We start from the raw sequence: 15,505 nt of genomic DNA, 5'->3' as shown, positions 1-15,505 counted from the left end.
TCTTGAATTCTGGGTATGGTTTGATTTTGAAAAGAAAATAACAAAATAACTGCAAGCAACTCATCTATAAAATCTGTGTCATTTGTAGTTTATTTGTTTTCCTGTATTTATTTCCCTTGCATAGTCATACACTGACTTGTATAACAACAATGAATTGTACTTTATGCTGAACATTGAGTAAATTGTATGAAAAACACTGTAAATCTTAATCAAACACTCTAACACCTTAATTATTCACTTCTGTACCAACCCTTTTTTGGAATTTGCTACTCATGGTATACATTGTCACGGTTTTTAATATGAAAACAAAGTTATGGAGCAACGAGAAATGTAAAGATGTCAGTTTCTAGAGATTACCAGCACCAATAGAGAACCTACAACCCAGCCCCACGGAAGTGGATGACACACACACACCCTGCCCCACATACACTGTCACATAAACACAAACACACACACACACACAGCACCCATCCCCAAGATGGGATGGATTATGCATATCCTGTACCCACAGAATAGGATGAGACATACTCCATGGGGTGGATAACACATACACCCTGTCCCCATGGGGTGGATAACACATACACCCTGTCCCCATGGGGTGGATGACAAAAACATCTTGTCCCCATGGGGTGAAAGAGAATAAAAAGAGAAACATTTTTTAAATTGATGGTTATGTATCTCGCCAACAAAATCCATCTACTTTGCACAATTTTTTTACTCTCTGCTACATGTAAACATTTTTAGGATTATGTCAACTTAATCTGTCTTTTCACACACAAAAATTATATACACAGTAAAGATGCCCCAATATTTCTGATCCATAAATGAGTCAACATTTGTTTGCAGTTATTGGTGAAAAAAACAAATGAAAGGCCCCTTACTATCAGACACTTCTCATATCAGGAATAGTGCCCTGTTAATACATGACTCTACACTCTGTGTTAATACCTGCACTTTGAGCCATGACAATGCCTGAATAGAGAAAGGTGGCAAAAGCTACATTTACCCTGACCTCAAGTCTGAACATAGTACCAAGTCATCAGGTTTTTACTTGACAAGTAGTGGCTTGATAGAGTGTTTCAGTGTATGGAGAATGTTATGATTATTTTGTCATAACTGTAATTCTGAGAGTCTGACTGGTATGATAATCATCATCTGTGTCCAACATTGATCACTGAATGAAGCATCAATCATGCTTTAAATTGTTCAATGACCTACACATCAACCACACCCTATGTTCTTCACTGAACTAAGCGGATATGTCCTTTCCTTACTCCATTCAAGACACCTTTCATACGAGTAACAACTTCTTTGAAGTGGGGCCTACTTCTGGATCTGCAATTAATAGAAAGTCAAGAATGTGATTAAACTCAAAGCAATCCAAGACAAGTCTTCTATCGTAGAAGACACAGTCCCATAGCCAGTGTACATGTACCACATCTATTTATTCATGTGATCACAAAAAGTGCTTCATTCACACATTTTATGAAATGTTGATATCACATTTTATTTCTATGGTGTCTTACTTTCAGTTTTGAATTGTACAGTGACTTATTTATAAGTTATGTAATTGCATATTCATAAAATCTGAACAAAGATTCATAGCAAACAAACTATTTGCTCTCACCCTCATTTTCTTGTTCATATTGATGTTATTCTTTATATTACTAATTCAAGACTAAATAAAAAATGAAAGAGTCCTTTAATTATTTTTTTGGTTACAGCTACATTTCTACACTGAGGTGTGCCAGATAGATATTTTCCCATGATGTTTTTTGACAAAGTAATTCCCAACAGCAATATTATTTCATTTCTAAATCCAGATGTGTGATGTTTTCAAACTTCTCGGCAAGAACATCAATTTTTACAATGCAAGGTCACTCTCATCAACTTTGAGATGTTAGTATGAACTTGTGGCCCTTAAATACGTCAATATGGGACAGACTTGAAAATGCATGAACTACATTGTAATGTTGTACTTACTCAAATTCCCAGCAGATTTTCATGACTTCATACACTTCTTCAGGACACTTTTCAGGTCTATCTAACCGCTTACCACTTTCAAGCAAATCAAGAATCTGCTGTCCTCTCATTTTCTAAATTTATGAAAGAGAAAATGTGAGTTTACTTCCAGTATACAGACATTTTTAACTGGTTCTAGAACTCAAAACTTTGGTATAATGACTTTGAAGCTAAGGGAGTTGAAGTAGATTTCTCCTATTCTATAATGAAACCTTTGTAATATTAAAGTCTTCCACAGAAGACAAAATCTATAATATAGTCCACCTATAATTTACTGGCAATTTCATAGCAATTTCTACTCATCACATAAAATCACTTTTATCTGGCATATCAAGATGCGTCCCCATTAAATTTCACCCCAATCTGCTGAGTAGTTTTGAAAATAAAGATGTATGATCAAAAAGACACATTTTAGCCCTAATTTGCATATCACTGATGAGAACATCATGTCATCAACAATTCTTAATCTAACCCCCCCTAAAAATGTACGTTCCCACCAAATTTCAGCCTAATCTGCTCTGTAGTTCCAAAGAGACACATTTTTAGACCTAATTTGCAAATCACTTATGGGATCATCATGTCATGATCAGTTCTTAATCTAAACACCCCAAAAGAACCTTCCGACCAAATTTCAAACTGATCTGCCCAGGGGCTCTTTATTTTAAGTTTTTTGACAAAAAATGAGATATTTGACCCAAATCACACACCTATGATGCGATCATTTTGCTTTGAACAATTTCTCAAGTAGACACCACAAGTAATGTCCCCAACAATTACAAAGGCAATCGGTCTGGCAGTTTTTGAGTTTAAGTCATCCACACACACACACACACACTAATCACACATACTAATCAATTAATATAATAAACAATATTGTTACATCATTTGTAACCACAAATAATCAATTCACAGTTACCCTGACCATTGTGGGAGGTTTATTTTATCAGTAGCCAGATTAGGTATTATGATAACCACAGATAATCCCATAGTCCTTTGCATCTGAGCATGCTCAGTCTGGATTGCAAGTTCCCTATTGCAACATATAGTTTTCTTCCAATACTCTACACATCATACAATTATTAATCCACATGGGCCTTTACTTATTTTATGCATAGTCTGAGGGTAGGACCAAACTAATAAATATACTTACTGCATATGGTTTCCTGCCAAATGACATAGCCTCCCACATGGTGATACCAAAACTCCAAACATCACCTTTACTACTGAACTTAAATCTGTAAATACATTCTGGTGCATACCATTTCAGTGGCCATTTACCTGCCGTCTCAGCCTGGATTTCAGTAAGTAAATACATATTAGAGTCTGAGAAATTTGAATGCAAAGAGTGGAGACTTGAAGCAGTAATACAGGTTTTCAAATTCATGTTTAAAGGCTGACTCTACATAGGTCAGATTAAAAATTACGTATGTACTTACGCATGTAATGCATACATACACACACACACACACACACACACACACACACACACACACACACACACATGAATGCATATTGTATATGTGTGTGTGTGTGTGTGTGTGTGTGTGTGTGTGTGTGTGATGAGTGTGTATGTGTAGTATAAGTTTTTATTAGACCAATTTGAAACAAATTTTGACTCAGTTTGATGGTAAACCTGCTATATTGACTACCAAACTTTAGTTAACATCAGTTATTTCTACTCATATTGCAATCACAATATATTTACAAATAGTATATATGAAATATGAGAGCCATGTGAAACTTTTTCAGTGCAAAATGGAATAAGACATGACCACAAACTCAGTGATCCTTACAGCAGTTTGAATTTTCTGCATAATGCATACATTACCCATAATCCTCTTTATATAGGGGACATTTGCCTTTAAAGTGGCCATATGGATGAGAATTTTGTATTTATTTTGGATTTTTATTCAATAAAACAACTTCACTATGTTTTTATACTTGAAAAAATAATGCGAAAGAACATACTAGTATACCAAGTCCATGTTCATAACTCAATACATTGCAAAAAGATGCAAAAAGTGTAAAAAGTTTGTTATTGTACGTACAATAACAAACATTTTATACATTGTTTAATGTTTTACAGTTTATTGAGTTATAAACATAGACTTGGTATATGCTCTTTCGCATTATTTTTTCAAGTATAAAAACATAGTGAAGCTGTTTTATCAAATAAAAATCCAAAATAAATACAAAATTATCATCCATATGGCCACTTTAAACTAAATGAGTTGGTAGACCTCAAAATCCCTTGCCTGTTTAATTCTCCATAACAGCCAATTTATGTATGTTAACATTGCATAGCAACATGATCTACTCTTATTAGTTTTCAAGCTATCTCTGTAGCTTCACTTACCACGTAATACTGACTGTCAAGTCCAAGTGCTTTCGACATACCAAAGTCAGAAATCTTGGCATATGTCTCCGTTACCAGTAAAACATTTCTGGCAGCTAAATCTCGATGTACGAATTGTTGTCCTTCTAAATAATCCATCCCCATGGAAACTTGTAGCAAAATTTCAAGGATGTTTCTGATTCTCATAGTTCTATCCAAAAATATAAAGTTTTAGGATATTAATACAGTACGACGACATTGCAAACATCACACTGAAATATTAATCGTAGTATTTTTTGTTTTCTGATTTTGTAATTTCTTTTAAAAAATATATGGAATCTCCTCATTTATTATCTATATCCACACAAAAACATTCTTTTTGATGAAAAGTTTGATGATCAATGGTGCTGATTTGTTATAGAAGATAGCATTGCATATATATATATATATATATATATATATATATATATATATATATATATATATATATATATATATATATATATATATATATATATATATATATATATATGGCTCTGTCCCATATATGGAAGGTAATATCCCATATATGGAAGACAGTACACCTTATATGGAAGAAACTACCCCATTTATAGACAATAATATCCCTAATGTATGGATGATGCTAGTACTACCCAATATAAGAAAGATAGTATACCATATATGGAAGACATTACACCACATGTGAGACTTGGAGCCAAGAAACTTACTGGTTCGTTTTCAGGTATTTGTTCAATGGTCCCAAGTTGGCCAATTCCAACACTAACATCATCACTCCAACAGCATTTTCACACATACCTGCATATAAACAATGCAATTTCACAACTTATTTAATATGAATAAGTTTGTAGTAACACCTTCACAGCTTTGATAAAGTGATAAAGATATTTAAATATGATTGGGATTCAGATAAAATGAATTAATGTGCACGAAAAGATGATAATGATTCTACTTCTCGTGAGCAGCGCCAGTCTTAGGGAACAGTATATACCACCAACTGGACATCAAGACACATCTGGTTAAAGAGCTTTCTAACTTTTTACAATGATCTACTATTGTTACTGTTCAGCGCCACAGAACATTATGTCGTATTCGATTTTGGCGCTATACAAATTCTCTTGATTGATTGACTGATTGATTGATTGATTGAAGTTCAATGCCAAGCGAGGTTATGTGAAGGACTTACAAATATTTGTCTTAGAAAGCCATGCTATGTATGCTTTCATAAATGAAACTCATTATGTATACAATGAATATTAGTTAAATTAAATCTTGTACGTGCTAATAATGTTACTTTTTTTGGACAACCAATTAGATTGAATCTTGTAAGTGCTAATAATGTTACTTTTTTTGGCATAACCAATCAGATTGAATCTTGTACGTGCTAATAATGTTACTTTTTTGGCATAACCAATCAGATTGAATCTTGTACGTGCTAATAATGTTACTTTTTTTGGACAACCAATTAGATTGAATCTTGTAAGTGCTAATAATGTTACTTTTTTTGGACAACCAATTAGATTGAATCTTGTACGTGCTAATAATGTTACTTTTTTTGGACAACCAATTAGATTGAATCTTGTAAGTGCTACTAAAGTTACTTTTTTGGCATAACCAATCAGATTGAATCTTGTACGTGCTAATAATGTTACTTTTTTTGGACAACCAATTAGATTGAATCTTGTAAGTGCTACTAAAGTTACTTTTTTGGCATAACCAATTAGATTGAATCTTGTACGTGCTAATAATGTTACTTTTTTTGGACAACCAATTAGATTGAATCTTGTAAGTGTTACTAAAGTTACTTTTTTGGGATAACCAATTAGATTGAATCTTGTAAGCGCTACTAAAGTTACTTTTATTGGACAACCATTTAGATTGAATCTTGTACGTGCTAATAACATTATTTTTTTTGGACAACCAATTAGATTGAATCTTGTAAGTGTTAATAACAATGCATTTTTTGGCCAACCAATCATATTGCATGTTGTATGTACTTCATATTACTATTGCATCATAACTAGGAGCAAACTTGCAAGTGCTTCAAGTACTATTCTTTGACAACCACTCTTTATGAACTGTTAGTGCTGCACAGAATCTTATATTTTGAAATAACTGTCAAATGACTTACCAATCATTCTGACAATATACGGATGATCAAGCCTTGCCATCAATTCAGCTTCTTTCATGATCTCAGTCTGAAAAAATAATTTTTTACTTAACATTACTCATATTATAATTGATGTCAAATGATATGTAACATATATCATTGTAGTTTTCTGATTCCATGATGTACTACTGTGTGAGACAACTGTACTTTTGTGGTTACATTTTGGATTGTTTTGTCTTGATTACTATCCTTGAAATAAAATTGGTATTTTTTCCACTACATCAAGTGACAAGTTACCTTTTTGTTCGGTATTTTTTCTTCTTCTTTCAATGTTTTCACAGCTACAGGAACATCTTGGCCGTCTGTACGATAAATTCCTTTCACGACAGAACCAAAGTTTCCTTTGCCTACAAAACATAACAGGTAAACAAACTTGACTGCAAACTACATGTACATAAGCTAAAACAAAAATTTAAATTTTACAAATTCTAGTCTTGTTAAATGCCTAACTGTAAAAGTCAAATTTGATTTGATTATTTGACAAATGAAAATGAGTATAATATTATATAAGTGTGTGCTTTGTTGTTACAAACATCAAAACAAGTCACAACACAAAACTAAATATACAATTCAACACAATAGGGAACTTGCAAACCTGCCATGTTGAATGTTGCATCATGGGAAATGTGATAATAAATACTAATCAAATAGTAATGTAAACAATAATGTTATTGTTTTTAACCACAAATGATCAATTCATAGTCACCCTGACCATTGTTGGAGGTTAATTTTATCAGTAGCTCCAGATTAGGTATTACAATAACTACAGATAATCCGATAGTCCTTTGCGTCTGAGCATGCTCAGTCTAGATTGCAAGTTCCCTATTGAATACAATACTGATAAATATAGTTAACATACAAAGCTTCACAAAGTCAGCAATTGTAAAAATTAGGTAAGTTTCTGCATACACTATGTACAAGTTTTGGGATAAAAACAAATTTAAAATGCACAGTTCTGAATCTGAATGATCTAGCATGTTGAAGGAAGCAGAAGGAAGCAGTTGAAAATGTACTGTGCTGGGTATGATAAGTCTGCAATGATTTGTTTATACCAGTTTTGCCAGATAAATGACCATAATACAATGCCAGTGATTTTGGTGGCTATTTTGACAATTTTCTGAAAGTCATTTTTTTCTCTGTTGTGTGGCACTGCCATACCGTACAGTAATGGAGAAAGTAAGTACACTTTCAACCACTTCAGACGAACTAATACATCGTGACTAACACAACATTTCTTAAGTTGTCTCACAAAAAGAACACATGCTGCCATGTTTTTAGGCAATGGTGGCAGATATATTTCTTTCCCATATCACTGAATTTGTGACTGAAAAGTAATCTACCATTTCAACATTTTGACCATTTATTTCAATACAATGACTTACCTAATGTATCTTGTAAGCTCAGATTCCTGAAGTCCAAAGTTGTAGTTTTCTTTTTCTTAGCGACAGAGTCATAGATTTTCTCTGCATTGCTACCTATTGATCCATAGATTTCCTCCTCTGCTCCAGCCTTTGGAGCTGGTGGAAGTGGCAATGGACGGACTCGCAACCCAGCAGGTGTTTCTGTTGGCATGGCAATGTCAAACTGTCAACCATATTGAATTATAAAATTCTTACACTAGTCTTAGTTCTTACTATGAGTGCACAACTGGGCACAGGAGTTTCTGTTGGCATATGGCTTATGTCAAAATTGTCCTGAGCTTCAAATTGATCTAAAATTCAAAGTTTTTACTGTCATATGACGGCAAAAATAAAACATGGTTTGTTGTTAGGCCTTACGAGTCAATAAGTTGAAAATAATGTTATTTGACATTTGATATGAATGCTATAAATGAGTGTTGCATACAGTGGAATTGTGTTAACTGGGTGTTAACGGATGAAATATATTTCAGTACATCAATCATCATAAGATATAGTGAAAGTGTTTATACATGTACCTACCACTATCATATCACATAAGATATAGTGAAAGTGTTTATACTAACCACTATCAGGTTCATCATCCCACATAGAGTTTTTGACATTCCCAGATACCCCGTCACTAGATTCTGAGGAGTGATGGCGTCTGGGAAACTGCTATATAAAATACAAAATTACATCCGATTCATCATTCATGCCATCACAATATTTAGATTACTATAAAATCACTGGACATGTGACAAATGGTATACAAAGTCTAGATGATACCGGATTGCAAACTGGCATGCAAGATAATATATTGAGCCATCTGTGATCAAATCGTGTGGTATGGACTATTGACCAATAGTTACCTAAATCTGCAAACAGGGGGCAACATTCATTTTCTATTTCCCTAGAGCACTATTATGTCTCTAACATAGCCTTGATATGATCATGGGGAAAAAAGCCAATACATTTCATATGTGCAATACACAGTCTACATGTCACAAGATCGTTTATCAGCATGCATGGTAATAAATTATATATGTACATGTATCTTACAAAGGCAAGATGTCACAGTATTGTCAACTATCATGCAGTGTAATAAATTGTATATGTAACTTACTAAGACAAGAAAGTCTGCATGTCACAGAATTCCAAATTAGCATACACATGATGCAGAGCAATGTATTGCATGTTGACCAAACATGTTATAGCGTTATATCTTAGCATGCAGGTTCTATGCTAGGTAGTAAATGTCATATGCACCTACATGTAACATGGTGAAGATGTCATATTAGCTTACGGGCAATAAACTGTTTATGTATCTGACATGGCTTTGATGTCTCAACATTTTATATATTACTAGCATGCAGGGCAATAAACTGCATATGTACCTAACATGGCCTTGATGTCTCAACATTATATATTGGCATGCAGGGCAATAAACTGCATATGTACCTAACATGGCCTTGATGTCTCAACATTATATATTAGCATGCAGGGCAATAAACTGCATATGTACCTAACATGGCCTTGATGTCTCAACATTTTATATTAGCATGCAGGGCAATAAACTGCATATGTACCTAACATGGCCTTGATGTCTCAACATTATATATTAGCATGCAGGGCAATAAACTATATATCTGTACCTAACATGCAGGGCAATAAAGTCTATCATCTTCCATAACTTAGGTATTACAGCTTGATACAGCCAACAGGTAATATATTATTTATATGTACCTTACATACATTTTGAAAACTTTGAGAAATAGAAAATTAGCTATAAGCAAGCAAAGCAAGAAGCTAACCATCCTGTCATCAAGGGTGTCCCTTCATTTCAAACCTTTGGAAGACAATTCAACCCTTTCAAGTATGTAGCATGACCTCATGTGACTACAATTACATATATTCTGCAATTTATTGACAATCAAAGAGCTCTTCTTATAACAATGAAGACAACTACAATTTGGAGAAGTCTTGGCTAAATTTGCATACATTAATGGCTGCAGTCATCTTGAAATGAATGGAATCATTGCATACAGGGTAACATGCAGTCAGAGTAATGGAATAGAGCATGCTACATACTGTAATTATCTATTGGTAGTATGTGCCTTTGAGGGTTTGAAACAAAACAGTGGAATTTAGAACCCTTGACTATTCAAGATGAAAGCAGTATAATATACCTCATTTGGACTAGAAGGCAAGGCAGCATCAACTATACGTGGAGGAATTGGGCTGAGACGTGGTGAAGCACTACTAAAGTTAAGCTGACTTGGTGATGAACTGGTATCTGTTGTCAATGGAGACTGACCATTGCTACTTGTTGATGACCTACCATCTACTGGAACAGCAACTCTGGGCAGTAAGCGTGGACTAGATCTGCCTGCAGGGGGCTTCAGATGAAAGCAAGGTATTGTAAAGCATGAAAATAATGGCATGGAAAGCAGAACATTATGTAGCAAGTACCACACAGAATGTCCTAGTAGCAGGTATAACCATAGACCCTGCATATAGGGTTTATGGTTTAAGTTGGCCCACAGTCAGGCTGTTAGCCCAGGTGAGAGGATAGTTTCAGTCAGGACTCAATTTTAAGTCGGTTTAACATTTGAGTGTGAACACATTTAGACCAACTCTGGTCAGATGATGACATAATTCTTAGTAACTACCCATCCATTACAGGTCATCATTTAAGTCAGGTCCAAGTCGAGTAGTATTTCTGACAAATCCAACAAAAATGCGGCCTGTAATTCACCAACATGAAGATTATCATTTTCCCCATTACTGCTCTGTCTACGAGTATGATGTAATCTAATATTACATTAGTAAGCATCACTTACCCCTGGAACATTTGGAGGGGGTCGGTTTGGTATTCCAGGACCAGCAGCAAATGAATCCGGACGAGTCTTTGTTGGTGATGTTGGAGGTTTGGCTGTAATAATAGAAAGTATGATTTCACCAATTCCATCACATTGACATATTCTCATAACAAATGAACTGCTTCAGTTCTCCTTTTCACTTCACATGATATTCAGTGTAACTAATGTCCTCGTTCTACATACCTAGATAAACCGAAGCAGGCTGTAATACAAGTTATGAATTCCACCACCACAGATCATTTTATAAACCAAAAGTTAAATTTTGTGTTCTAGAATGTTAGGGCAAAATCCATCAATAATGGTACATCTAAGACTAAGATGCATATAATTCATCAATTGCTAACACATATGGTGTGGTGTCAGTGCCAGCCAAGTGTTAGCATCAAGCTAACCTGGTGGTGCAAGTGTTATCCTATCAAACTGCTAACATATGCTAGTGTTACCCCCTGGAGTTAAATTAACATAGGTCTGATGCAGGAATTAATCCTTTCAGTAGCTGGCATATGCTGGTAAAGTGCCATTTCCAAGCAAAGTATTAGCACTTCGCTAACCTGTATTAACACTGGGCTGGCGCGGATATTATTCCATCAATCTGTAAACACATGCTAGTGCTAGCCTGGTGTTAACATAGGTCGAGTGAAGGCATTAATTTCAGTTGCTGACATGCAAAGTATTAGCATTTTGCCAGCCTGGTGTTAATATGTGTCATTGTGAGTATTATCCCTTCAAATTGTTAATACAGGTATGCAGTGAGGAGTCCCTGCCAGATCATGTTAGCACTTACTTAGCTAGCCCAATGCCAGCCCATTCTGAAACTTGTCATATGTTCAGATGCAAGAAAGCTTTTTATCATCAACAGGTAGCAATGAGTACACTTACGGTGAGGGATACTACTCATCCTCCTGAATTTATCTGACACAAGTGGTATAGTCAGTTCACATAACAATCCATCTTTTTTCTTGCTGTAATGGTCTACCATCTAAAATACAATTCAAAATGTGATTTAAAATTTCTACTGACATTTTGTTTACAGTATTAAAATATTTGCCAATTATGCAATCAGCTTGTCCATATTCAGTGCAATTACTGAAGTTTTTGTGGAAACTTTCTATGAATGGTGATCACATGACAACTGATTGACAACTGATTGACACTTCTACTGACCAATCAGCAAACATTAGAAATGACCAACACCAAATTTCAAAACAAAGACTGAATTACCTGGTAGAGGGAGTCAAACTTTTGTCCATCCTGAATGGACAACTTTCCAGTTCTGTCATTTTTCTCCACTTTGTAATGATATGCAGTGTTTCTATAGCTAAGACCAATGGCAAAGCTTCCACCTGCATCTCTCTCCCTCACTCTGAAAATGACAGGAAGCATTCAAACACATCACATAACAAGTCACATATCACCTTGGTTGAATGCAGAGCAAACATAATAAGCTTTGCCATATATCATTCATTCTCATATGTCACCCCCAAACTACGGAACTCTTTGCCACTTGACATTCACCAAGCCTCCAGCCTGGATTGTTTCAAAACAAAACCGAAGACTTATTTGTTCATCACCAAAGCCTATGGTGTGCTTTAGCCATTCAGAGCTACTGAACAGAACATTGCTCTGGAAATTGGCACTATAGAAATTTGATTGATTGATTGATTGATTGATTGATTGATTGATTGGTTGATTGATAAAGAAAAACTAATTTGAATCTCTTCAGTTCATATATACAAAACACATACTGAAAATACACCTCCAAGGTACAAGAGCTTGACAGAGTTTGATAGGACACCCCAACATGGCATACCTTACAGACTAGATGTCAGTCAAATTGGAAAACTATCAGCAATTCCTAAGCTGTGCTCTATTCTCTGCTTGTTTTAGAAATACTTTCAACTCACAGAAATTTTCCATCTTGATGTCCTGCTTTGTTGATTCTATTTTCTGCTTCATCTCTGGATATACAGCCATGAAACCATGGTTTCTGTATATGGATCATTTTTATCACCTGACTCTGGAGTTGATCATTTGGCAAAACATCTGAGAAACCCTATATGGTGAAAAAAAATCAAATAGTGGTTACCATAGTGTATGTACAGAAAACAAAAATGTTATAGGGGAACTTCACACAATAACAGAGTGCAATATCATTTTCCATTAGTTTACACAAATCAAAGTTTGGAACATTCAACTGAATAAGAGATGAAGTGGTCTGAGGAGCAAACTGAACAATAAATGTATGTAAGTGTAACAGCACTGAACATTAAAGGTCTGGGTTGTGTGATGTACACCTCCAGGTGCTATTATGCTTTGAAATGTTTACAAAAAGTGTTTGACACTAAAATTTGAAAGCTTTATGGATTTTCAAACATCATGTAGTCATCAAATACATTTTGGGTAGGGTTCTCTTGAACTGATTTGCTTCTCATTCTGTCCATTGTTGCTCAGTACACAGTGGTTGTCAAAGTCACTGACACTGTGCCTATTGTAGGATACTTCACAAAAAATGTAACTTTAGTTTTTATAATTTAATCCTTGATGTTACTTACCATATCCTTTGCAGCTTGTCTGAAACTCTCCTGTAACTCATCTCGACTCAAATTTTCAAACATTTTAGGAGCTTCACCTGGTGGGCGATTACAGGGTCTGACCAACTTAGTCAAAAGACCATCTAAATGTACCTGATGGTGTCTAATAAGTTCAACAGGTCCATGGAATTGTTTACCGTCCTCTATGGCAATCATACCGTTCTTTTTCTTCTGCAGGTTGTAATGGTACACAGCATGGTTGAAGCATAATGACAGTGCATAGCAACCACTTTCATTGAGTTTTTCCCTCAAAAGAAACAATCCATTGCTTGATCCTTGTCCTTGTAGTAGTTCCTCAGCATTTTCTCGTGTGATTCGTCCATGGAAATATTTTTGGTTGTACGGATCCTCACCCAATGCCCTGGATGCCATTTTATTTCAAATTCAGTTGTTTACACAATAATAGTAATATCAAAATACATATGACAGAAGTTCAGACTTGATAGTCTATCAAAATAAAATCCATAAAAATGGTTGTCACATGTATTGTTTCAAAATTCAAATGTCTTTGATTCAGGTACAAATGCTCTAGTTCATCTGAAAAAAAAGAAGAGTTTTGTGTATTACATTGACAATCATCCTTATTATGTTCATTGATCAGTAAAACTATATCACCTAGTGGTAAAGCCAGTACACAAATAGTTTGACAAAGCCTGTTGACCTGAAAGTGATCATAATTTTTTCCTAAAAAAAGTGACACCTACATAATTCTTGGAAGCTGTCAGCTATAAATACTTTTGATGATGAAATCTAAAGACAGCTTCCAGTGTACCCAATGGCAATCACTGCTGTGTATCATTTCCAGCCTGTCAGTCAATATTCTTACCAAACAATTGCTAATTAGAATAAGTGTCCAATTTCCACAATATTGAATATATACTGATACCAACAATTCAACATTCATGAACAGAATCAATGGTGAACTACTTCTGCAACGTTGCGGCTAGTCGACTTTTCACTGTTCATATTTTCGTTGAAATGTCATTACATGATAATCATGTACAGTGTATATATACGCAAACCTGTAATCGGTATGATCATGGAAGTAGGAAAACATACTTCCATGGTAGTCATTGGTTAGTCTATCAGCTAGCCCTCGGATGTTCTTCCGATAAAATACGACACACCGCCGAACAACGCTATCGAGGATGGAACATCCGAGCAGGTCCTCACATGCGAACTTCGTTCGCTTATAGTTATAGCATCGAAAGAAAGCCCGAACGTCTAGCAGCAAGACTAGAAAACATACTTCCATGGTAGTCATTGGTATGACAAAGTGTGGAATATTTTACCGAGACCCATGGTTGGTTCGAAGGCACTGTTTTGTGTGACAAAACATAAAACGAAACCCCACTTCCTTGTCCTGTGTGTTCAGACGCGACGACATAATCATGGACCCTACACGAAACGTACGAACTGAAGAAGTCAATCACCCACTACTACCTGGCCATATGCCCCGCCTCATTGTTTTCAACATGTCCAGTACCTACCTAGTACTACAGGTACCTCGGCCAATACAGAACTAAAACTTCAAAAGACGCGTTCATATTGCCATTATCCGCATTCAGAACGATTATACGCATGCAACACACATTATAAACTATAGCAGCCTGGGGAAAGTGGTGGGTAAAGATTAGCTGCCGCAAAACAAAGGTAATGTTCGCTGCAAAACGTCAGAGTAACCCGCACCATTTTGGACTTCGGCTGGAACTTTGAGGAAGAAGTAAGTTGGATGTTTGGAACAGTGGCCGGCCCCAGTTCATTGGTTACTTCAACACAAATGTTAAATATATGTATTTAAGACCAAGTTAATATACTATACTTACTGTAACGTAATCTAATTCTTGCTTCTAAAGGAAAATAAACAGCAGTGATCAGTACTTTAGGATTACTTTGGCCACGAAACACACTTCCTTATACCGTGGGTCACGTGACAAACCCGGAAATACTATATTGTGGTTCATACCATTTTAGAACTCGGGGTTGGTAAAATTGTAATTTTCCATTTTCAGTTGATCTTGATCTGCATTTGTGCGTCGTCTCTCATCTCAATTCTTATGTGAATACCAACGTTAATTGTCTCATTTTTA

At 35.3% G+C, this 15,505-nt stretch overlaps 1 protein-coding gene across 1 annotated transcript; it reads right to left on the bottom strand.

Annotated features, from left to right (window-relative positions):
• Nucleotides 1-1,215: 1,215 nt before the first annotated feature.
• Nucleotides 1,216-15,303, bottom strand: LOC144436446 (tyrosine-protein kinase SYK-like). Its single transcript, XM_078125245.1, has 15 exons — nt 15,242-15,303; nt 13,377-13,952; nt 12,729-12,877; nt 12,046-12,187; nt 11,704-11,803; nt 10,786-10,877; nt 8,530-8,620; nt 7,928-8,107; nt 6,783-6,892; nt 6,507-6,573; nt 5,086-5,173; nt 4,379-4,568; nt 3,173-3,313; nt 1,984-2,096; nt 1,216-1,335 (listed from the first exon to the last, which is right to left on the bottom strand). The coding sequence occupies exons 2-15, from the start codon at nt 13,785-13,787 to the stop codon at nt 1,242-1,244; spliced, it is 1,968 nt and encodes a 655-aa protein (XP_077981371.1). The 5' UTR covers nt 13,788-13,952; nt 15,242-15,303; the 3' UTR covers nt 1,216-1,241.
• Nucleotides 15,304-15,505: the final 202 nt, after the last annotated feature.

This window comes from Glandiceps talaboti, chromosome 6 (assembly GCF_964340395.1).
Source record: "Glandiceps talaboti chromosome 6, keGlaTala1.1, whole genome shotgun sequence".
NCBI lineage: Eukaryota > Metazoa > Hemichordata > Enteropneusta > Spengelidae > Glandiceps > Glandiceps talaboti.
The sequence above is the reverse complement of the archived record's forward strand: the minus strand, read 5'-3'. Positions and strand labels throughout refer to the sequence as shown.

Excerpts from the sequence above, each read along its gene's own strand:
- LOC144436446 (XM_078125245.1), bottom strand. The coding sequence starts at position 13,787 with ATGGCATCCAGGGCATTGGGTGAGGATCCGTACAACCAAAAATATTTC. Across the intron at positions 4,569-5,085 it reads AAATACCTGAAAACGAACCA|AACTATGAGAATCAGAAACA; the intron begins GTAAGTTTCTTG and ends ATTTTTGGATAG. Across the intron at positions 2,097-3,172 it reads TTGGCAGGAAACCATATGCA|AAAATGAGAGGACAGCAGAT; the intron begins GTAAGTATATTT and ends TCATAAATTTAG.